The sequence below is a fragment of the Neolamprologus multifasciatus genome, chromosome 20, assembly GCF_963576455.1.
Source record: "Neolamprologus multifasciatus chromosome 20, fNeoMul1.2, whole genome shotgun sequence".
In the NCBI taxonomy this organism is placed as follows: domain Eukaryota; kingdom Metazoa; phylum Chordata; class Actinopteri; order Cichliformes; family Cichlidae; genus Neolamprologus; species Neolamprologus multifasciatus.
The window spans coordinates 7,576,323-7,602,274 of NC_140458.1; the positions used below are offsets into that span (position 1 = coordinate 7,576,323).

Genomic DNA, 25,952 nt, shown 5'->3' on the forward strand with positions numbered 1-25,952 from the left:
AGGATTACCAATCCCCCAAAACACACATTGACTTCCATACACTGCATATTATATATTATTCAGGCAGTTTAGTTTTGTTATCCTGCAGCCATCTTTCCTTGCAAACAAGAGGCATTTATTGTCAAACAACAGATGTTAATATTCACAATGATATACGCATTTGCAAATAAATGAATGCCTGAGTCAGAGTGATATATTTGTGCCCTGTATTTACAATAGAAGTTCAGGAGATTTCCAACAATCATATAAGAGAGGTTATTGACATACCTTTACACCAGATCTAAAAGCAGTCTTCCTTGTTTATTCCAAAGAAGGTGTCATGTGACATGCTTGTTTTGTGGAGTTCAATAAAATTAGCCAATTTCAAACTTTCAAATTCATCAGGTACCAGTGGAGGTAAAAAGCAAACACACTGTCTATGCCTTGGCTATGCAAAGACTGGAATCCATCAAATCAACGTAATCCCTCTAATTGATCCCTAACTGAAGAGTAGACCATAGGGAATGGTCTACTGTTACTCCATGGACTAGCGTTAGACCATCCCCTATTAGGCTAATCTAAGGCCAGACATTAAGTGCAACGTAGCTGGACCACAGGCCAGGGGATCTAATTTGGATCCTCAAGCAGATTTAAAGTAGCCAGGGTCATGTGTTAGCACAGTTTACAGCAAAACAACCTGAATCCTGTGGGTGCTTATTATTTAGACAGCCCCTGAATAAACTGGGAGTGCTGGATCACTAAATATGTTTCAGAGTTTGTACGCGTGCAGCTGAACAGTTAGCCCAGAGATTTGTAAACGAGAGGGAGGGACATATCAGAATCCAGCAAAGGCTGTGTTTTGATGAGCGTATTGTTGACTGCACAGGAAAATAAGCATATTCACAACTAAGCCATTCATCAGCTTGCATTGCATACATGGTAATATATGTGTGTCTGTTTTCTGTATCTACCTTGGTCAGTGGGGATGAGGGGGACATCTTTAGCAGCAGGAGATTTGCAGAGTATCTGGTTGCCATTGACCTGGCCCTCTACTTCTGTCAAGTTGCCAAACGAGCAGGTGATGCCGGCAGAAAGGTCTGGAACGTCGCTCACCTTCACTAGCAGCTGCAGATGGTGTGAGACATGACAATGTTCTTAGTAATGAAGTTTGTTGTACACATCTTTTTGAGAATGGATCAAAATGGACACTAACACTAATGAAAACAAATTAAAAAAATTGGTAAAAATTCCCTAAAACTTCCCCATACCTTGAGCTGATTTAGAAGACTAATGCGTGATACATCAGATAAATAGGGGAAAACACATAACCAACATTAACAGTTGCATCTTTGATAAACAAGACATGAAAATCTGAGATGAAATTATAAAAAGAGACAGTGGCTTAAATTCAGCAGCTCTAGTCAGGATGAGAAAAGAAAACACTGCTGTTGGCAAAGCTGTCCGTCCACTTTGCCAAGAACCGTTTCTGCATCTTAAAAACAGCATAATAAGGGGAAAAAAATGTTTATTTAGAAGCTAATCTTATTTGTTTCCAGAAGGCATCATTCCAGAGGTAAATATCATGACCCACTCAGAAGCAGTAGAAGCTACATGGAGGAAAAAATGGGGAAAAATATTACATGGCAAATTCTACTTTTCCTTTTACCTTTCTTTAGTATTTAGAAGGTGAGACAGATACAGGGAAAAAAATACACACACAGAGACACTCAAATATGAGATGCACTACACAAGTGCCGATGCACATAAAGGCGATTGAAGTCATTCTCTGGAGAGCAGTGACACTGTGGCTGGAGCATTCAGCTGCTGTTCCTATAAATAAATGTATTCTGTGCAGGGTGTGTGATCTGGCTCTCTAGCCAAGAGAGGCAGTCTGGATAATTATCACCATGGCATTTCACAGCCTTGTTCCATTAGCTGTTATTTTTGGGCCATACCGTTTGAAGTTTCTCTTTGTTTTATCTGCCTCTCACTAAACACCGCAGGGCTACTGGGACAGGCAAGGCAGCTGAGCAGCTTAACTGTAGGTCTTTTAAGAGATGCTGACTGTCTCAGTGGCTGACTACACTGCCTCCCTCGTTAGCTGGCTTGCTCTGTTACCCATCAAGAGGACGGATGATTTCTTTTATTTTTTTTCTGCTGAGGACCTCTTGTCTTTCCCTGTTTTACTTTCACCGTGTTTGTGTTGCTTCACTCTGAGGTGTCAGAGAGATCCTTGATTACAGCAATCACAGCAATCAATGTCTTTTGTTCAATGCAGAATTCCCTGAGTAACCTCTCTTACAATAATTAGCTCTCATCGTCCTCAGACACACATATACAGATAAACACTCAAAAATTGCTTATGCAGAAATCGTCTCACACACAAAAACACAGACACAGTAAGCTATCACACAAAATAAGCTTGTGTCTGAGAGTTAAGATTTTGCTCTTTTCGTTTGCTGGCTTCCTTTCGCCATGATGGTAGTGGGGGTTTTTGCTGCTTGGCAGTCACCATAATTGGTTGCAGATTTCAGCAAAGGTAATTTCATTGTTTTCACTGCCTTTTCTATCTGTCCTGGTGCCCACTTCAAGAAGCTGCGTTGTCATGGTGATAGCAGTCTACCCCTGTGGAATTTGTGAACTGTGTGAATTTGAGTGTTTTGTGGTTGGTCAGATGACCCCGTTTCTGATATGACAGCAAAAGGGGGGGTTGGTGAAACTGTTAAAATGTAATAAACTGCTGTTTGCAAAGTGGACAACGGGGGCAAGGTATGCTGAGCATTGGCTTGAGGGTGAGATATAATGTGGTGCAGGGTGAGTCAGTGCAGGAGCCAACTGCATGTTAACAAGATTTTTATTTTTTTATGTTTAACCACATAAATTAAAAGGTCAGCTCACCAAAATACATGGAAGAAAATTTGTTGTCAATTAATCTATAAAGAGGTCTGGAGAGGCGTGCCGAAGAGATCTTCTTGGTTCTTGGTTTTTTACTTGCAATAAAATCCCAAGAAATCATTTAAAAATCTGTAATGCAGCTACTCTCAGCTTAAAGATTCACATTTTAGTCCACATAAATTGTTCTGAACAGCACAAAAGTATTTCATGTATCCTAATACATCTATAAGTCAGTGTCTTACATCTCATACCATTTCAAACCAAAGACATTTTTTCTGAACAGGCTGAAAGATGTGCATAAAAGGACCCATTAACAGTGTGGATTGTGCATAGATGCACAACAATCTCCAGAATCTGGACAGGCAGATCCTTTCACTGTTGATCTTTGCGTGCTTTTACTGAATCCATGTAGAAATACTGTACTGTACTCAACTGCACTCGGACAACTTTAACGCCTACACACCCACCCACACAAACATGTCTTGGCACACATATTGACTGCTCTGTAAAAAGTGAGCATATGTATGCTGAAACGCCCACATAAAGCCCTTATGAACCTTCCCATCTAATGTTTATGCATCAACCAAACTCAAGACTAGATGAACAGCTATGTGGGATCGTTTAAAAACTTCTGCTTTCGTTGCGTGGGTTGGAAATACGTAGATAGCAGCTAATTTTTCATTTTTGACTTTGCAAGCAGTGGTTGATATTGCAGGTATGTTGTATACTGTGTGTAGGATTATGCATATGTGTGAGCGAGTGCGTGTTTGTTTGTGTGCAGACTTACATTTACGCTAGGTTCTGAGACTGCGATGCTGTCTGGATACACGGTTGCCTTCACACACTGATTGAGCGAAGCAGCAAAACGGTACGGCTCATCCGCACGTTCACATCGATTCCTTTGAGAGCATCTGAACAGAGAGGAGAAAGGACCGAGATAGAAAGAAGTTACTGATATTTGCTTTTCGATGCTACTGGTGATATTATATAGCACTGAAAAAAAATATGCGTGTCGGATATGATAGGAAATAGAGGGAAAACAACTTATTGATGAAAATATGTGAAAATTAAACTTACAATTATCATGTAACAATTATGACTGGAGGGCAAATGAGAAATTGTGACAATTTTAAACTCCTTCCAAAAACAGAAGGAAGAAAGGAAGCATGTGGATTGTCAAAGATGGTGAACACTGTGTAGGGAAAGGAATATTAAACAATGCTGTAACAGAAATAAAACAAATATCCCGCAGCAGTGCTGTAGGGAGATGTAACACTGTCACTGTCTCAACACATTAATAGCCGACTTTTGTCACCAGCCACTATATGGGCACTTACGAGTCCATAATCAGCCACATTTCGATGTTTCCCATGCTTGTTTTAGGACATCTGAACAGATCAGTAAAAACCACAAAAAAAACAAAATCACACCAAACTCTTGGGGCTTCTTTGCTCACTTTTCCTTGTTTTGTGCTTTTCTGTGTTAGTCATCCAGATTTGTTTATTTTGTGATGATCAAGGCTGTAAATGTGACATGCTCTACATTCTGGCTACAAGTTATGTTGCTGTTAACAGACTGTGTTTCTCTCTTGTTCCGCTAAACAGATGGCAGGCTGAAAAATTATTTTAAACATTTTAGCTGTCTTATTGGATTGGTTAAAAACACCAGTTACAAAATAGCTCATTCTCAAAGATATCTTATGAAACTCACATCATTAATAACAGCTGATCTCTATTACAAACATGTAGGTGACTGGCTATGCATTCCCAATAAACTGCAGCGACAAGTGGTGGCACAGAAGTGGATGCACAACACAGATAGATTTCTTCCTTCAATCTCAGCATAACTCTGTAGATGTAACTAGTACAAATTACAAGGAGTTCTCTCATAAGAGATCTTAATGGTCAGACTGCGTATCAAGTATCACAAGAAACTGCCACATCTCTCATTAAAACTGTGCCACCTCCCACCACTTATTAAAACTGTGCGGTCTCTCCATCCCATTACACCAAAGCCTCTCTATCCTCATCCAACCCAGTTATAGTGTCTGGCTAACTGGCTGACTGGTCACAGTAGCTCTAATTGGACTCTAAAGGGTCAGCTGCTGTCCATGGTGCTGATGTGCCACTACAAGCTCTACTATTCTTTCCTGGTTGCTCTGTGCGTGTGTGTGTTGTGTGTTGCACCGTGTGCTCCGCGCCGTATCATGCTTCTTAACCACATACTCTCATATATACTGACTCTAAGCTACATCTTCATCCACAGCCTCTGTGTGCAATTATGTTGTCAGAAGTCCACACTACTAGGCACACCAAGACACACACACGCACACACACACGCACACACTAATATTCCAAGCACTCCCTAGGGAATTTAGAGAGCAGAAAAGTGTGGAATTATTATAGTAGTGAGAAATCTCCCACTGGGAAAGGGGGGTCACTGCAGCACTTTTTGATGATGATCACCTGATTTTCCCCTTCACTACTTTGGTAACTATACTTTAACTTTTTAATATTGATGGGTTTTTTTGTTACTTTACCTTTTCATTTTACACATTTGACCCCACCGCTGGTTCATTTGCCTCGGTCTTTCTCTTCCCCTCCGTCTCTCTCAGCTATTATCGGCCCAAGACACTCCTTTTTGTCTTATTCTAATACAAGTTGAAATTAGTACACCTTTCTTAGGCAAGGTATTACTCTGCCTGCAATTTGGTGATTCTTTTACATTCACAATGGCAGGAGAAAATGATACTTAATGTGCTTTCAGGTGTGGGCTGCGGCACGATGTTTTATGCATGTCTCCAAGCTGTATGGGTACAGATGCAAAAACCTGGGCAGTCATTAACTGACAAAAAGCTCTGCATTGATTTTCCTCAATGTGAATCTCTCTCTCTCTTTTTAAAAAAAAATAAAATTCATTTCAGTGGGGTGAAGTAAGATGAGAGCGCAGCAAGGGGGTGAGGCAGCGGGGGTGGAAGGCGTGCAGGATGGCAGCTGTTGCCATGGTTTCAGGAGATGGCCATTATCTCTGTGTAGTTAGAAGCTGACCCCTTGCCTCTCTCATTAGCTGAAGTGCATGCCACTGAGTGTTGACTACAATCCTGCCTTCCTCATATTCCCCCTTCTGACCTCCTGCCTTGTAGATCTCCCTTTTTCTCCTGTCAGTCAGTAGTTTCACTCATGCTTAGTGTCCCATCACTTCATACCACAAGTGTTCTCTAATGCGCATCTTCCGTACGCGAAGATGGGCATTACAAATATGTTTATCTTTTTCAATTTCCTGTAATAAGCAACTGAAAACTATTTTTATTCCAGCCAGAGCTAGAGGCGTCCGATTTTGGTTAGGCTCCTTAAGCCCTGTCCAGGGTGCTGAAGTAGCTGCATGCACCATCATTAGCTCTCTCTGGTATCTACAAGTCTTCTGCAGAATACAAAAGAAGTTGTGAGTGGCAGTCCCATTTCGTGCAACCATGGGAGGTGAGTTGCTCAAATGCACCCCTAAAATTGAGTGGAGACTATTGTTTACTACTGTAGCAGTGTGTTCGGGCTACACCGTTGTTCGGGGTTTAAATCTGACATAGTATATGCAATCTAATTCACTTTTAGAAACTTATATCTAATGTACAGTGTAAGGTGTAGTGTTGGCCGAGGAAGCAATTTCTATAGTTGGTAGAGGTTAGGATAGCAGAGGCCAGAAATTGGGGTCCATTCCACCAATGCCTGCATCTTATTCTGTTGCCTTGGAGAGGAAATTACACCGTCATCTCTTCTCCACTGTGTCTTGACAGACACACAGACACACGACTGGTACAGAGCATCATCCCTGCATACAAACTAAAACAGACACATACGAGGGCACGGCCAAATACAAATCATGTATTCTCAAACCCTCTGGAAATTACATATGCATAATAGGATACAGTGCCTCGCACTTAATCTCTCACACATTTAATAGACAGTATCGAATAATAGCATAAACACACGTATGCACACACTCTGGTCTTGACAGCAGAGAGCAGGAGAGCCAGGCCACAGGGAAAGATTGCTGTTCTTCCATCCCTCCTCCCTTTCCCCTACAACATCTTCAGTGTGAAGACCTGTCTGATTGTAGCTCTTGCTGTGAGCACCGTGTTTAAAAACAGGAGGAGAGAACAGAGGGGGAGCCACTTTAAAATCACCTTCCCGTTCCACCTCCCCTCGTGAGAGACAGACGACATAACGCTGCGGAATTTAAAAGCACAACAGGCATGCTTTGGTGGCAGGGCAGGGGGATTGGGGAAAGGAGTACAGCGGGAAGCTATAAAGGATGTACAGAGAGACTTAACTGGATGTATATTGAATATTTGATGAGCTTAACAAAGCTTTACTAGTTTTAAGTGGCAACCCATAATGTTAGAGAATTGCTGGCAGGATTTGATTTGAATGGGAGCCTAGACTGGGGACTGTGTGCTTCATCAAATAAACTTGTTAATGTAAATGTGCATAAAGGCTGGCTGCACTGGGTCTTTGGCTTCTTAATATGAAAAGCAGACTCAATAGGTGAGCAGGGATATGTCAGGCTGTGCTGTACTGTGCTGGGTTGCTCTCTGTGTGACACACACATAGCCGCACACCCCTTCTTCAGTGTTTTATCCTCACTTTAAAAATGGACCAGTAAGAAACAAATGGACTGGATAAGTTAAAGTATAGGAATACATTTAAACTTCAAGAAGTACTAAAGGAAGTGAAAAGGGAAATAGTAAACTCCTCAGGGCTTTGGCTGACATGTACTTTAAAACCCAGAGTTCATGTCAGGGGTCAAACCAACCACTGTAGCTCTTAGCCTGTCTCCAGTGGTGACTGATAATGTCACAGCAGGGCACTGCCCAAAGGAACCGGAACACATCAAGACCACATCTCATTCAGTGTATCTTGAAGATCTTGAAACTACTGTGGTGTAAATTCAGTGTGTTTATACAAAACAAGAATAGTAGAGCACTCATGGTCAGATGAACAAACATGTCAAGGTTTATGCAAACCCAGAGTGTCCCAGAGAATTTAGAAAGAGACCGTTCCTCAGTGCTCAGCATCAAGCTATAGCTTTTCTTATGTGGGCTGAGCAGAGAGAAAAAGAGAAAAAGGGAAAAAGTCAGTGGAAGAATTGCAGAGACGGAAGCATCTCAAAAAGAAAATCAATGAGCAAGCAAGAGATACACAGTAGGCTGTTAGGATCATTAACTGTATAATATGTTGCTTGCCTACATATACTGTACACACTGGTGCAGTATTTCTGCATGTTGCCAACCTGTATTAGCTCTAGTTGCTAGGAATCTATGGAAATATCGATAGATCTGCATGTTTGTGATCGATATCTCATTAGGCACAATTGGGAAGATGGATGCAGCTTCCCCCTGACTGCTAACTGAGGCTTTGGCTGATGAGTTGGCCATTAGACACACAATCTGACATTCACAATGGACTGAGGCAGCCATTTTCATTGCTAGTCTAATTGGTGTTGCCACTGTGAAATTAGAGGATATTTTATGGTCGTTGGGTGACACAATTTGCAGCCAAGTAATAAACATGCCACATAAACTAGGGAACAATAGTTTAAGAAATAAGTTTGTGGGGTTTTGTGTGTGTGTCTGTGTGTGTGTTTTAGCAAACATGCATGCAACACCAAATACGACTATTTCCTTGATGTTTCCTGCTTCAATATATGCTGAGCACCCACAACTTTAAAACCAACGACAGAAAAGTAAATAATACTAATCCTCTTGTTACACTGTAACGCCCAGCTGGAAAGCCTCTGGTATTGATATTTGCATGGGTGTTACCTACTGTTGCAGGCCATTCACAACCCCCAAAGGCAATAATATTACCAAGGAAGATTATATGGACTACTACATCATAAAAACAGCTTAAAAAGTCAAATTTGATTCCCGAGCATGACCGCCAACCAAACTTCCGAGGTCACGATTCAAATGAGCAACAACAGGATGCAAAGGAACAAACCCAGTCCAGAGAGGTCCCATTCCCTGAGCCACAGGACCCAATAGATGGTAAATGGTAAATGGCCTGTATTTGTATAGTGCTTTACTAGTCCCTAAGGACCCCAAAGCGCTTTACATATCCAGTCATCCACCCATTCAGACACACATTCACACACTGGTGATGGCAAGCTACATTGTAGCCACAGCCACCCTGGGGCGCACTGGCAGAGGCGAGGCTGCCGGACACTGGCGCCACCGGGCCCTCTGACCACCACCAGTAGGCAACGGGTGAAGTGTCTTGCCCAAGGACACAACGACCGAGACTGTCCAAGCCGGGGCTCGAACCGGCAACCTTCCGATTACAAGGCGAACTCCCAACTCTTGATCCACTTCTAGACAGGTAGACAGGCAGGTACCTGACCCCAACTGTTTTGTGGTTTACTGAAACAGATTTGGGTGGATTAGCCACATACAGTCAGACACTATAATGCCGTGTAGTAGTGACATATTATTCTACTCAGAATAAAATGCTGACTCATTCTCTGCTGGAGTCTACTATACTTCTACCCTTTAAGCTGTCACCCTCACAACAAACACTAATTTTGACACAGAGAACGGAATTCCTTATGCTTATAATTAGAGATGGCACGATACCACTTTTTTATGTCCGATACCGATACCAATATCATAAATTTGGATATCTGCCGATACCGATATGAATCCGATATAGTGTGTTTTTTAATCAACAAAACGTTTTTTTAATATCTTGCTGCATTTTGTATAAGTTTATACTCAAGTTTAAATAAATAACAACACTAAAGCTATTCTGTTATACCTGTATGTAAAAAATACACTGCGTCCAAAATATGTCATAGTTCAGCAACACTGATCAATCTAATAAAGTAAAAACCTGCTCCATCCTCCCTATTCTGGTATTTTAAAGAGTACTTAGAAGAAATTTTAAGCAACCTAACTAATAGGGTTGCAAACTCCCAGCAAAAAAAAAAAAAAAAAGGGAACCACCCTCCACTTCATGATGCTTAATCGATGTAATCAAATTTAATTTGATGCAGGGGGAAAATGCACAAAAATAAATTATTTTTCAAGAATAATTAAATAGATTCAACATCTTTCTTCAACAGAATTGCAGACTGCACAGATGGTATCTTCCCAAAGGAAAAAGTACTATAGCTTACTAGGGTATATTAGACTTAACAGTTACTATATACAGTAATGGACTTCTATATATTTTACACAAGATTAAAACTTTGGGTGTAAGAGTCAGATAATTATTTATTAAAAACTAGACATTTTAAATGAGAATAAGAAAGAAAAGTATGTCTTTGTGCCCCCTTTTCCCTGTTCATGCCCTATCGGCCCCCCTGGCTAAACTTTGCTAGATCCGCCCCTGCACAATTACCAGCCGTCCGCTACGTAGAAAAAGATCCTGGTGTAGAAAGTAATATTAAATAAATTCTAACAACAGCTTATCAAGCTTAAACGTGCTGCTGTTGTTCAGCCGCTGGTTTCCTCTTTCTGGTGAGAAGTGGGCCAAAAACTAAGAAGAGAGACGGACTCGCGACAGAAAAGCCGATCAGCTGATCATTAAGCAGTTTCAGATTGAAGCAGCAGCAGCAGGAGAGAGAGAGAGAGAGAGAGAGGCAGTTGCTCTATATATCGGTTGTTAAGCTTAACGTGGGAACGCTTTACAAACATTCAGAGATGAACTTACACACTTGCTTTACTTCTCTCTGGGAAAACGTCCTCATAGATGAAATGCTGGTTTGCTAGCAAGGCTACAAATACACACAACCGCTCTATCACGTGATGCACACTGCTGCTACGTGCTACGGTTATGAGCCGAGTTACGCCGCGTAGCAAGTTTTGTGAGGTGCTTTTTTGATATTTAATGGATCGGATTACATTTTTTATTTCTCGCCGATATCCGATCCAGTAATTTGGGTCAGTATCGGACCGATACCGATACGTAATATCGGATCGGTCCATCTCTACTTATAATACATTACCGCAACCAGTCACTGATTACAACATTAGTAATACTGCAAACATTATTTAATACTATAATGGTAAAAAAATTAACCTTGAACCTGGTACCCTTTTGGACATAACTCAAACTTGTTACTAATCCTGACAAATCTCACCGAAACCATTCAGCCTCTCCCGGAATGTTGGAGTGAGTTGAGAGGATGGAAAGAGAACAGAGTGATATGGGACATTTTGAGATGGAAAAGCCTCTTTTGGGCATGATTAGAGAGCAGCGAGATGCAGGCTAAGGGGGGGCGGGCGGGAGGGGAGCATCACCATAGCGCCATGTTTTTGGATTGTGGTCAGACGAAGGCTGAACTACCCATTCACAGGACAGCGACTGAAGAGCGCTCGAGATGATGAGCTCCCTTTGAGCAGCAATCAAAATGCTGCTCCGTTTTGTCGGCCGATGAGTGTACGAGAGCATCAAACACTCTCTCCCTCTTTCATTCTTCCCTGCTCATTCTTATCCTCACTCTTTTTTTCCCCCTTTTTGGTCTTCGTGCATTCAGTGAATGCCTAGCAGCTGCTGGTAATTAAAGGACTTTAGAGTCTCACACCACATTGGATCAGAGGAAGAAGAAAGAGAGGAGAAAGACAGGGAAGACAGAAATGCCACTTCTGGTCATCTCAGTGCCTCCCTCTCCCTCTGCAACATTCTCTCCTCCTCATCATTGCTAGCCAAACTAACGTCTCTCCGTGTTCCTAATTAGCCACCTTAGAATGCCGCACTTCAATGAGCATGCACATGCAAACATAAAGAAAATAGTAGTGGGTTGCGGGGCAGGAGTTGGAGAAGAAAAGAGGATGGATATCGTGGATGACAGCTGTAGAAGGAAGGAGGAGGGTGATCAAAGCAAGGGGTGTTTATATGTGGCAAGCCAACCATCTCTGGAGTGTGGAAGGGCTGATTCCAGAGGGGAGAGTGTCTAAATAGGAGACAGCAGTGAGCCACACTGGGCTGAGGAGATCAGTAGAGTTGAATAGTTTAGAGACTAGCTTTGCAATTTGGGTAGTGGGGAAGATGCAAACATGGAAAGAGGGAAAGATAATTTCACAAAATCAACAATGGCTTAGACATGGATGACAGAGAATTGGAAAAATTGAGGGAAACGGGGGATGATGGAAGAGAAATCACAGCTGAGGATAGAAAGAAGGCTGGCAAGAAATTTAATTTCTGGGTGTCTGGGATGAGGGGGGTGCTTCAGCAGAACAGTGCAGCTGCTTTTCCTTAGTGGTATTTGACTAATATCTTCTTTAATTGTCAGTTATATTGTGCATTCATGTCACCACGCTAACTACACTAAAGCCACAAACTGGTTTATAGATAATTGTTATCTTTTTTATGCTGTGAAATTATGCATGTTTCATTTAAAATCCTGTACAAATTTCTTGGCTTTCAGTTAATAAGTGGGTGTTTTGATGAAGTACTCGAAGTGGACAAGATTACATCATCTCCTAAGCACTCAAGCAACACTCATAATTCATTGCAGCTAACAACACGAGATGACATTTTTCTGCTTTTTCTGAGGTTTCCCTGTCTGATGACGTATATATATAGGAGCCGCTGTGTTGACAGAGGCGTGTAATTTTGAGTGGTGGCACGTCGGCTTTGTGCATGAAAGAACAGGCTGAATCAGGCAATGCTATGTCAAGACATATTCAAAAAATATTTGCTTCAGTGTTTGTTGCGTCTTCTCTTTGTGCCACCTTTGCCAAAATGTGGAAAAATTGTAAACTTTGTAGAAACTTTTTTGTAGCCATCTGTCTTTTTTTTCACCAGGTATTTATGCTGTGTTTCTCATGCAGAAGCTGGATATAAACACCAAAACCGATATTTCACATTAGAACTGTTGCAGAAATCGTAGCTCTTTCAACACATTTGTGGGCGCAACCATATGGAGGCCTGAGAATGCAACAGAGAGAAAAGCTAACCATTCTCCAAGTAACTTTTTTTCCTCTCTGCGGCAGCACAGCTAAAGCTGACAGGGGTCCTGTGATACTCTTTGCAGGGTCAGGCTAGAGAAAGGGGGATTAGGATCAGAGACAGGTGGCAAAACCATTCGCTGTATTGAGAGGACAGATGGCTGATCTTACGCAAATCAGGGTGCTGACCTTTTCTCCCAACAGTACAGTACAGTGATCCACATGAGTGTTTGTGCATGTACATAAAAATCGACCCCATGTGCACTGACACATGCATGTACCCACTCAAACGTAAGCCCTCACATATTTACTCGAGGAGCAATTTAAACACCAAACAGCTGTTCCCTCATCACAGCTGGCTTCCAAAAGCCATTCACCTTTAAGGACCAACACCTTTTACATGCAGTGGACTCAGATTCCTATCAACGTGAATTATTCTATCCCCTACCACACCTACACAAAAGCATATGATTAGCAGTCTAGCATGGAGGTTTATGTTGTGGTAAATGATCCCTGTGTGAAGGCACGCAGTCTGCACAGAATACAGAGCTTTCGTCAGCCCCTCCTGCTCTTTGCAAGCACATGCTGAATTACCTTGTCGCTAGGCAATTATTTGTCCTGTCCCAGCTTTGGAGTGATGTAAATTACTTTAAGTGCACTTTGCTGGGGCTGCCGTCATGATAATGATGATTGCAGCAGTGCTTTGACACACACACAAATATTCAGCTATACCTTTACAGAGTGGGTCTGTATTTAGGGGGGGCTTCAAATGGGGACACAGTAACTAAGAAAAAACTCCAATAAAATCTGTGTACTTAAGAAACAAAGCAGGAGAGGGAGTCAGAGCTTAAACTCTTTCAGCTTTTTTTTACTGTTCAGTATTAATTGTCTGTATTCCAGTCTTTTACATTGTTTCATCTAAATATTCACATATCAGTTGCTTTTTCAGATGAATACATGCACACGCATATTTTTCCCTTCTTCCTGTCATTTTGAAGGTTAATTTTGTTGCAGTAATTATTGAGCTCCAGCAGGTGTCACTCATGCTTTCTATGCGCATTCCCAGCGCTTAATACTATGATCTTTAAACTTTCTGATTGATCTCTTTGGTCTGTTGTTGCCTGTCTTTTTAAATTCCATTCAAACATATATGGCATCATTTCCTGTAAATATCAAGTCATGTCAGAATAAAGCTGCAATGACAATGGCAGCAACAAGAAGCTCTGAGCCATCTCTGAGGCACAATTATCCATTTTCAGTCAGATGCCGTCTCCTCCCCTTAAACTGTATCTCATCAGAGACAAACATTAGGAAGATAACCTGTCTGCCTTTGCGTGGGCAAAGTGAGGGCCATTTTGAGAGACATCTAACAAAATCTGTCTGAACTGAAAAAACTGAACAAACACAACAAACCGCTCTAAATATGGAGCGTTGCATGGTAAACAGCAGACAACTGCCCTCATGTTCTGGATGCATATAACTGGTAGAAAATGGACATATGGATGCAAACAGACATGACAGCTACTCAGGGATACTCACATATTATGAAGAACACACCAACCACAGTGTGGATCCCCAGAGCTCAGGCACTCTCCACATGTCCCGTACTGCTCACATGACTCGATGGGAACTTGGGTAACCTGCAAACACATTAAAACGTCATTGTCTCAGTGCAGCCAGAAAAGCGTTACAAAATGTACAACAAAGATCTCTGAGTGTGCATGTGTTTGTGTGTGAGCATGCTCAGCCCCACACAGACAGACGCCAGTGAAACTATTAATTAATGTGCAATGTTTTGACACAGTTAATCTATGTTATGAAATGTAATAATGTGACACGCACCATTACCCCTCCATCCCTATTAAACAGTGTTATTGTTTGTTGTGGACCTGTTGCAGAGAATGATGTGCCTCAAAATGTTTGGCTACACTACGCCTCTGTATACTGATGTGTGAGATGCCAACTGCCCAAGCAACTGTTGCCTTTATCTTAAAGCCATAAAAAACTACTGAACAGCTGGGATCAGTTGGCAAGACAAATCTGTTTTTCTGCCATCAATGGGTTTTTGTCTGCACCAGGGCATCTGTCCACCAAGGTATGGCCTGTGCAAACAAGCCAACACATGGAGGAGTGACAGACGTTTTTCTCAAGAGAGCGTTCAACGTACAACTTGATGACACAAGTGTAAAATGTGTTAGGAAGAGAGTTAGAGTCAAGTGTATTGAAGAGTATAACAGAACTATATCTAAAATAAACAAAGAAAAGATAAACTTGTGAAATTATCAATGTTATTAAAAAGGTAGAGGCCTGCGGCATGACTGTTAAAACTGGAAAGTAACAATTAAAGCTCTGCTGTAAATGTTTTTTTTTAAAAATATGACAAGAGAATAAAATTGGTATTTCAGTATTACATGTTGAAAGTGTCAGCAACAATAGATATGATTAAGCGCTTCCAGTGGAAACCAAACACACCCCCATGCCACACTAACCCACACAGTGCTATTTGAGTAGAGTCGCATAAAAAATGTAAAAAAAAAATATCCTAGTGCTCACTGTATGAACTTGATTTGACTGATATTGTTTTATTCAGCGTTGAGATGTTCCATAACCTATGTAAACACAACACACTAGAGAAGAACAAACTTCACAGCTTGTTTGCCAAAGTGTGCACCACAATCTGGGCCTACGTAACACACACTTATCTCCAGGTAGGTTTTATATACACGAGAGCATGAGTGTTTATGCATCTGAATCTAGTTGTCTGTCTGATGTGGTGCTGCCGTCTCGAACGACCTTCCTTCTATCCGTCTAGCTTAGAGGGCTTCAGAGTCAAAGGTTTCTGTGCGCTTGTGTGTGTGTGTGTGGGTGTCCGCCTGCAAATGTACATCTACTGTAACATGAAGCCAGAAAACCTCAATACTGCTCAGCAGATGAAAATGGCATAAGAAACGCGGGGGCTGAATCAGTGAATTTTAGAGTCTGACACAGATTCATTTCCAGTTTTGTATGTCTTTCAATCTCTTGGCATGTGGCGTGTTGGATGATAAGTGCTAGCTCTGACAGTGTTTGCCCTGTTCAGATGCAAACCTCAGGATCACACCAATGCCTAATAAGTGACTCCTCTGTAAAATGTGATGGATCGAATTAAGGGTGCAAATAGCACCTTTTAAGTGTTTTTTGACCCTGTGCATATCACTCACAACCGGGTGATAATAATTGCTGTTAGCAACCATGGACTGGAATTAACTGTCAGTTAGAAATAACAGCTGGGTGTTCATCAAAATCCTGTCTTTTATGATACACGGTGTTGAAAATTTACAAAGAGCTGACAGTAAAATTTGAAACATGCACCTGTTATTGCATGGATTCTGAAAAGTTATAGTCAGCGAACCTGTCAGATGCTGTAAAACCTATGAGCTATACCTGTTCCAGTGTGTATTTTTCTTTCTTTGTTTAGTGCTTGCTACTCTGAAGCTCATAGTGTCTGCCTGGTCCTATAGAAAGACAAGCCCAGAGGACAAAGAAAGCCACTGACACGGTGGGAAGTTGACAGTTTGTGTGGCAGTTCCACCATGGACACTCCACTTAGATTAACCCCCTGTCAACTCAACAAACTCTATTATTGTGTGTGTCTGTGTGTGTGTGTCTTTCTTAGCTTCGGGACAAACAGGTGGCATGCTGTAATGAGCTGCAGACGAGGTCACATCAGCAGCAGAAGCTGCAACCGATGACAAACAAGCCCACCAGGAACTAGACTTGGCTGAGGAAGCAGCAACTCAGTTTGTGTGTGTATATATCACAAAGCCTCTGAATCTCTCTTAACCAAAGGAAGTCGTCAGATCCTTCTCAAAACATGCACGAGGCTGCTGAAACTTTATACTATTACTTTCACAGAGGCCCAGGCCCATGAAAGGGTTACACTGTAGAGACAGCTGTCAGTGGGGGAAAGTCAGAGAATAGTGAGGGGAGCTTAGGGTGTCCCTTATGGAGCAGTGTTTAAAGACTGACAGACACAGAAGGCTGTCAGCTGATACAGTACAGACTGAAGAACAAAAAGGCCAGAGAATAATGAGAAAAGAAGGGGCGGGAGGTAAAGAGAAAACCAAAAGATGAGAAGTGAAAAAAAAGAACGCACACAAAATAAGAGACTACTCATGTGCACTGTAAATGTGTGTTGTAAATAAATATTGCGCGTCTATGCCGCTGCGAGGGTATTGATGTTTTAGACCAGCATGGGCCAGTAACACAGAGTGTAGGTGAGGGGAATGTGGTGTGGGAGGGTAGTAGGGGATCACAGCAGCTGTTGCCCAGCACACGCTACAGTCACTCAAAACAGCAGGGCTGCACAATGAAGCCCCTTCTCCAACTGTGAGTCTGTGCGTGTGTGTGCGCGCGCACGTATCTGAATGCACACGTGCACAACGCTGCAACGGATGTGCAGATTGTTGTTGTGTTTTCAAAGAAGACCAAGAGTCCTGCATGTGATCTAATAATGCCTTAAACTTTCTCTTCCTCTAGGTTCCCAGAACACATTCATGGCCACAGCTGACCTATAAGGTAAACTGAACATTGTCAGTAAAGATGCACTGTGCGCTACTCAAATGAATGCTAATAAAATTCCAGCTTAAGATGACCCTAGCAGGGGCTTATTCAACCAAAGCGACTACAGCAGGGCTGCATACTGGAGCGACCTGGGTGACTGACAGTCACAGTCTAGGGTTAAAACAGCTTCTTCTCTTTCAAAGCCTCACGCTGAAAAAAAGACTTCAGCTTTCATTATTATAACAGAAGAGCGCTTTTGTTTACTGGAAAGTATAGCTACAGATTTGGCTAGCATTATTAATGGCCACCCTTAACATCAGGATATCTTTTTATGTAAAAATACTAAATTTTTATTAACCCATCAAATTATACAACTGCAGAGGACTGAGAAGGGCATTATTTTTTAACGTCACCAAACATCTTTTTTGTGAACTGCACTGGGCAACTCTTGCTGCCATTAGAGGCCACTAACTTTGTGAACTTTTGTTATGTATGATTATAAAATATAAAATTCAACTATTTTTGCTGCAGTGGCACTCAAGACAAAAAAACTCCCAAAAAACAGACAGTTGATAGTCTGGTGGCACTGAAACAGAAGTAGTGATATTCAGTAAAAGAGGCATTGCTTTTAAGATTACTATAAAAAAAAAAAAACCCCAATGTGTTTTCCCAGGCTGTTTGGAGTATAACAGGGGACAGAAACATTTGGATGTGGCACCCAAGTGGGGCTTACAGTGTTTGCTGATTAGAGAGCAGCAGCAACAGTCTCATCTGTTCCACACAATCCATGACTAAGAATGAACGGTGACTCCATTTCTGCTCTGCTGTCCTGGGAACAAGTCATGCACTGCACTTCCGTGATGGATAGGGAGGCAGTACAGGAGCAGAGTTTGAAGAGAAGATGGAAAAGAAGAGTTTTTTGGGAGGGGGGGGGGGGTTTAAGATAAAGGAAGACAAAGTAAAGTAGAAACAGCCCATTGCCCTGTGCTCTGATGGGACCAAGTGTCTGTACTGCCAGATGTGCCTCACAAGGCTGAGCAAAAAAGAGAAAGCAACACAAAGAGAAAAATCCCACCATCACCAGTAATGGAGAGGAAGCTATTTTGCAATTGTTACCAAGGTAACAGCCCTGGCTCTGACCTCAGGACTCCCCCCCTTCATCTACCACCACCAATAATCCCTCCAACCTTCGAAACCTTGAGCAGTGCACGGTAAACAGCTGGCACCTCTGGGACTTCCTGCCACCTACACCTCCTTTTAAACATGTAGACACACACACTGGCGGCTCCTCTACACCCTATCCATTTTTAATGAGAGTTAGCCAGGCTGCCACGTCACTGGAATGAGGCACATCGATCATGAACACAATACCCATTCCAGCAGAGAGAAAGAGGGTACGCATGGGAGGGGTGTATCTGAGAGTGTGTGTCTGCTTGTGTGTGTGTGTTTGTGTGTAATTGTATGTGTGTGAGTGAGACAGAGAAACAGTTTGAGCCAGCTTAATGACTAAAGCTCAAAAGCAGAGCAAATACTTGTAGCTGAAATAGATGAAAACATATGAAAAATACAGGCTTATGAGTCTTTTATTCTCACAGTGACCCCGCAGCCAGTTTTTCTTGTATTCAGGCTACCTACAAGGACATCTCAGCCGTTTTTGCCTGACAGGCCACCCTTTAATCTGCTTTAGTAATCCTGCCGAGGCTCTTCCTTAGGACAGCAGCTATATCTCCTTGCCTCTGTTTCACCCTGTCCTCCTCCCACTGGTCTTCTTGTCCTCAACTCAGGAAAATCTGCCCACTGTACTCTCTAGGCAGAGCCATCTCCTCTAGCTCACTGACATCCACCCACGAGGATTCACATTCTCTCAAGTTTGCATATGAAAAAAAAAAAAAAAGGTTCACCCATCCCCTCTGACTTCAACTTGTTTTATAGAAGTTTTTAAGACTGAATATGAGAATAATTTACTTCTTCTGCAGTCTTACACCGAGGTCGGTCAATGGTTCGTGTTAATCATCAACATCCATCCTATACATGGCTGGACCTGATAACGGAGGTGAGGGGTTATGCATTATGGCTGTTCCAAGGATAATCAGGCATCAAGACCCTCACCAATTACACCCAGCGTGATTAAGGACAAAATGAGGGCATGCTCTTGGATGCTGGGGGTTGGACAAGATCTGATCCTTTGGTGGCCTTGAGCTGAGTTGTGCAACGATACCACAACAGCTGGAAGCTTTGATGACAGCTTAAAGTCAACATTCCAAGAGCAGATGTGTTAAAGCAATTAGTTACAGCTACAGCTACATATGAATATAATAACGATGCATAATAATACTCCTCATCTTGTGCATTAAAAAACAAACGAAACAAAAAAAAAACCACTAAGAAGATACACTCTAGCTACACACGTGCTGTTCAGTGCTGAAAGGAACTGCTTTTAGAATGCTTGTTGGTTTTATTGTTACAAATGCTAGAGGGCTTTGTTACAATTCATTTGGGAGACACACATTTTGTGTAGGAATCCAGAATATTGATTTTTTTTCCACTGTATAACATCTATTAAAAAGCCATCTACAAGATTAATGCAGAGAAGGTTCTGGATACAGCAATAAAAACAGGAAAGATTCAGTGGAAGATGTGGTACTATTTTGTATTAGTGTTTTTATGAAGGTCAGACCCTTTTATACTGGGTGGCTTTCAAACTAACTGGTTTTGAAGTAAACACAATAACATTCAGAGTAGGTATTAGTTATTGATTTTAAAACGCTAACCACAGTAGAAAAGACTCCAACAAAATGAAATGATACAGCTTGCCTCATCTACAAGCAGCCATCTTCCATACTCTAGAAATGATTGGGTGTGAAATTGGTAGCTTTTAACCTTTTTTTGTCACAGCCAGCGCTCTCAGCGAATCCACTTCCTTATTTATGTGTGTTTATTCGCCTACTCAGAGAGAAAATGCTTGCACATACACATGCACTTACTTAACTATTGGATTTTGCCCATGCTCAGAGATTTGAGTGAACTAAAAACTCAAGACATTGCAGCACTACAAAGCTGGATTTAATAATAATAAAAAGATGGATAACAAAAAGAGGGACTGGAATCCATACACAACAACAAAGATGGCCATGCTAACTTATTCTGAACTAAAACTAAGCCAAGGTGGATATCAAGACAATACTGTTAGCTTTTTATATCAAACAGCATCCATATCTACCCCACATTAGGTCTTTAGCCCTCTCATGCCCCTCGGTCCTGGGGAGGCGTGGCTCTTGGCAGCTCATAAGAAGTAACAGACTGGCAGGAGACAAACTGCCAGGCAGGAAAAAAGGGAAGGAGCAGGTCAAGCGTGTGCCTACTGACCGCAGTTTGAACTCTGATGCTGAATGTCTATTATGTGTCAATGCTAACCCAGGAACAATAAGTACATAAGTAAAGTGGTAATAATACAGTTTAATGCTTTCCACCTAGCATCTCTTTACTTAGAATAACTGTTTGGGTGTTTGTTGTTTAGGAATACATCCGGATAATTCTCTTACCCAATTTAAATGCCATTAAATGATTAAATCCCTTTGGGAGGAGACTTATGGGGCGATCGTGGCTCAACTTCACCCGTTGCCTACTGGTGGTGGTCAGAGAGCCCGGTGGCGCCAGTGTCCGGCAGCCTCGCCTCTGTCAGTGCGCCCCAGGGTGGCTGTGGCTACAATGTAGCTTGCCATCACCAGTGTGTGAGTGACTGGTTGTGTAAAGCGCTTTGGGGTCCTTAGGGACTAGAAAAAGCGCTATACAAATACAGGCCATTTACCATTTAGTGACAATAAGCATATACAGGTTGGTCTAATTATTCCAAAAAAAACATAATCCACCCCCTAAAAAACATGGACTTAGTATTAATTCAGCATCTACAGTATCAAAAAATTAAAAAAAATCTCCCAAGACATGTCATTAGGCCTCCCAACAGTACATAAACCTTTGCTTAGATGCAGTGTTCTTGTGTAAAAAGATGCATGGCTATACCTTTTTTGATGGGCATGCATGTAAACACACAGCAAACAGACCACATACATAATACAGCTGTGCACGCATTGCATTGAATTTCTGCATGCATCCCCTGGACTGACCGACAACTGTGTGTCTCAAAAGCAAAATGGGGCATTGGGCAATCGGACAGTGGAGGAGGGAGATGGGACTGCCTCCTTATCTTTGTTTATGTGTGTTTGTGAGTGTGTGTTTAGGTGTTACAGGCTGGAGGACTAGAGGGAGGAGTCACAGGGGCCTGTGAGGCAGCGGAGGGAGAGCAAGTGTAGAAATAATGGAGTGAGGGAATCGACCAGTGAGGAGGACGAAAAATACAACCAGTCAATAAAGCTGGGAGTATATCAATTATGTATGGCTTCAATTCTCTTTTGGGGTACAAAGAGGTGGGGAATTGGCTCGTTCCAAAAGCCTGTGTATTTTTCTACTGTTTATTTGTATCTCGACTGTGGCTTTGCATATATTGTAGATCACTGAAGCTCTCAATGTTAACAGCTTTCATGCCCTCAGCACTGTTAACTTGCACTGAAAAACTAAAGCATTGACAGAAATCTGATTTTGTGCCTGGTAATAATCTTAGCAAAACACTAGCAAGGGAAAAATATGTTTATTTACTTGTGCATGACTTAACAACTTCACTTGATCACTCGAATCTTAAGCATTGCAAATGATACCAGCATGGCTGTTACTTCTTTCCACGTATCATTTGCACCTTATTACACAAGATAAAGATGTTAGGACTGATATTGGTGATATTATGTTAAAGTCCCTTGCTCTTTTCCTGACCCCTTACTGTCTTTTTTCACTTATCTCCTCATCTCCTCCCTTACGTTTTTCCCTGTCTTGAACACACTCTTCCACGCTCCAGTGTTCCCTCTCCCTTGCAGCTCCCAGTCGAGGTGGCCTCTTTGCTCAGTAATTCAGTCAGGAGGCTAAAAGGAGGAAATTACATCCATGCTGCCTGACCACTTTGAACTCTCAGCCCCCCTCTACTATGCTTGCTCACTGGCAACTGGTTTAAAGGCCCACACTGACATTTAAGAAATGGGCACAGGGAGCTGTGAAAGCGCCAAAGAATATTTTTGAGTGTGCATGTGTGAGCGTGTGTACTCATGCAAAGACAGATGTGACACTCTGACTTAGAGTGATGACACATCCTGTTCTTGCATACTGAAATTAGATTTAACCATAATTTATCATTTCAAAGACTTGCATAAATGTGTCTTTTTGGTACTTCATTGCAGCTTAAAATGATATATGTTTGTCTCTTGTTATTCTGTATATCCGTATCATATTATGAGGAATTAAGTTTTTCTGCATTATATTGTAAATGAAACCTGTTAATTAAGGGGTTTGCACTTAGAGCACATTTTTGACACACTGTATTCATAAATGGCAACACTAAGCCACTAACCACTAAGAAACAGTGAGTCTTCACTGATACTAACAGTATAGGTTATCTGGAACAGCAGTCAAGTGAAGTAATAATATGATATGAAATTACCAGTGTATTAGAAAAGCTTTAGTTAATTCAGGTCAAAAGGTTGAAGATGTGAAAGATTCAGATCAAGTGTCCTTAACCTGCAGCTGAAAGGAAAGTAATGCATATATAATAAACGTCTTTCTAAGAGTGATACTTACATCAACATTAACAAATGTTTTTTTTGTGAATCCTACATTTAATCCTACTCTTGCATCTTTCCAGGTCAGCCTTAATGATTAAAAGTCACAATGTCTTTTTGCAAAGCTTCAGCCATCATCATTGAATGCAATTTCTTGCCTTTCAATCTACCTGCTTTGTGTTATTTTTACCCACCTGTCTGGACTGCTCGTCTATGTCACATTTATTTTATATCGGTCGCTTCACTGTACCTCTTTGTCTTTCGATCCATCCCTGGCCTGTCTGTCCAAGTCCAACTTGTGTGAGTGCCTCTCAGTAGGGTGCCAGATTGTCAATGCAGCCAGTAATGAGGTGTATGCTTCAGTCAGCATGTGAGGAGTTAATAAGGAAGCAGCAGAGGCCATCACACATCAACAACCATGAGTGTGTCTGTGTATGTGTGTGTGCACGTGTGCGCATATGGGGAGGGTGTGAAGGCAAGAGAGCCTCCTTGGCACACTTACGGCTGTCTGTCGACCGACGGGGGTATTGATTTGGAGGGGAAAAAGCAGACAGAAATGAATTCTGATCCACAGAGGTACTCCACAGTGCATGTCTGAGTGTGTTAGATTTTGTGTGTGTGTGTCCCTCTGTGTGCAACAGTGTGTGTGTGTGTATGCGTGCATGCACGTGAGCATGTTTGTTCTCTTTGTCTCAGCATTTCTCCCAGTGTACATGATGTACATACAAATGAAGGGTTTGGTTACACCCCACTGCTCTCTGGGCTGTTGCTTGTGCACAAGGGTAAGCTTCTGTGCATGTGGGTCTGTGTGCGTTTGTACCCAAATTAATGTTAGGGTGGGAGGCATTGATAACTAGGCTCAGGTGGTAAAGAATAGCAACCCCAGCCTATGTTTGTGTATGTGTGTGTGTGTGTGTATAGCTTTGTCGTATAGGTATCTTTATCTAGATGCATGCATGCACATATGGATTGTGTATTTATTTGCATTTGTAAAATGCACACTGAAACACTCCTCAGCTGGAGTTCATATGTTGAAGTATTATTGAGGCTAAAAGACTTTCTTAGGACCTGTAATAGTGCTTGTGATTGAATTCAATTTGAGTCTATAAGGAAAACACAGACACAAAGGTTTCGGGCGAAAGATGCGTCTGCAGCTGAGTGAAAATCATCAGCTTTGCCTATAAAGAAACTCTGTGGTGCGAAGGAGAAAGAAAGCAGTGAGTGATCTTCGTTGGTGCGTCTGAAAGTGCCTGGGTGTTTTTGTTTGGCAGAAGAGGAAAGAAAGAAAAAAAAATCAACATAATGAGACCAAACTGCTTTTGTGTCTCACTCTCTTCGTCTTTCTTCTCTCTCTACCCTCTGTCTCCTTCTCCCTCCCATCCCTCGATTCTTAGACAGCTGCTTCTGTGCAACCAAATTAACTGCTCCCCAACTGCTTTTGGAAAGTGCGAAATAAATAAACGTTTTGCCTCCGAGGTATAGTGTTTTTGGTTACACATATAGAGTTTAAACAGCTCTGGGTGCCGCCTATACTCAGTGTGTAGGTAACAAAATTTGCGATTCGATTTAGTTACCAATTTTAGTTGTCGTACTTTTTTTTCCCCTACTCAAAATCCCCTACGACTGCCACTATATGACCTTATCTTTTACCACTACGTGATCTTTCTGGCTACAAATATCCGATTTACAAGTCACCAAAAAGAGTAATATTTCAACAGGCTGTCAGCAGGCATACTGTTTAAATCACTAGTCTTATCTTGCCTGTTCTCTTTCTAATATTTCTCCTCAAATATTGCCTTACAGATAGGGAACCCTTCCCTGCACATTCATCTACCTTCTTTAACAAAATGTATGTCTGCACGTCTGAGCAGTCAGAGATAAATAGTAATCTGTTTTGTGTATATTAGGTATATTGCGTGTTACAGAAAGTTATTTCTTTAATATTTGCTACACAAGTTCTTATGTGAGGGGTATAATTTACTATTCCCATTTCCAGGCCCACCCATCTAAATCTAAAGTTCTTCAAGGTGGATTTAAAGATGAATACGAGTAAATAAAAATAGTACACATTTGTAAGTTGTATGGTATATTTACTGATTTTCATGCATATAGTGCTGTTCTTCTGTCCAATAAAAGTCTGAAATAGGGTACCAGTCTTCTTTTAACATCACAAAACACCCTAACTGTCACACATAAATACACATATCCCAACGTAAACCCACACTGTACAATACTACATCCATCACTGGTGCTCAGGCTGACAGTTTTGTCAAAGTGAGCCGCAGGGGTTAGGAGAATGGCAGTGTGGGATTGAGTTCTCCCATCGGACGCTGTTCTGACAGGAGAGGGAAAAAAAAGTAGAAGAGAAAAGGAGGAATGAAGGAGGAAAAATTTGAGAATGTGTTACACAACCTTAGCAAACAGAAGGAAAGAAAGAGAAGAAAGGGTTGAGCTGCCATGGCTAACCCATCAAAAAAAAAGACACTCTCCTGCTGTAGCCTGTTTACTAAGACTGGCCTTGTGAAGGACAGACAAAGAGCATATTGCAGGCCTGGCAGCATGGCCACATCACTCAGTAAAAGACACACACACACACACACACACACACAGACACACACACACACACACACACACACACACACACACAGGACCTCCTGAGCTACTACGCCAAACTGTGGCAAATTAACTTAACCCAAACAGCAACACATGTGCTCATTGACAAATGAATGTAAATGCATTCACATGTGTGCACATACACACTTCTTCACCCCTTACAAAGCAGCTGGCAGTGTTGAAAAAAAAAAAAAGAGTATCTCCCTTCCTCAAGTAATAAAGCTCAGTCTACAGAGTCAGCCGGCGACTTCTATATAAGCACCTTTAAAACAGTGCAGGGGACAGCCTGCTGTTATCCAGTCATGTGTGGGCTCACTTTC

At 41.8% G+C, this 25,952-nt stretch overlaps 1 protein-coding gene across 2 annotated transcripts in view; it reads right to left on the reverse strand.

Moving 5' to 3' along the window:
- Positions 1–25,952, reverse strand: part of plxna2 (plexin A2) — a 173,566-nt gene that overhangs the window by 64,008 nt on the left and 83,606 nt on the right. For both annotated transcript variants that reach the window (XM_085147225.1, XM_085147224.1), the window contains exons 5-7: positions 14,357–14,457; positions 3,662–3,785; positions 951–1,104 (exon numbers count right to left, since the gene is read on the reverse strand). In XM_085147225.1, coding sequence (XP_085003351.1) covers positions 951–1,104; positions 3,662–3,785; positions 14,357–14,457 — 379 coding nt within the window. The remainder of the gene's footprint in view (positions 1–950; positions 1,105–3,661; positions 3,786–14,356; positions 14,458–25,952) is intronic.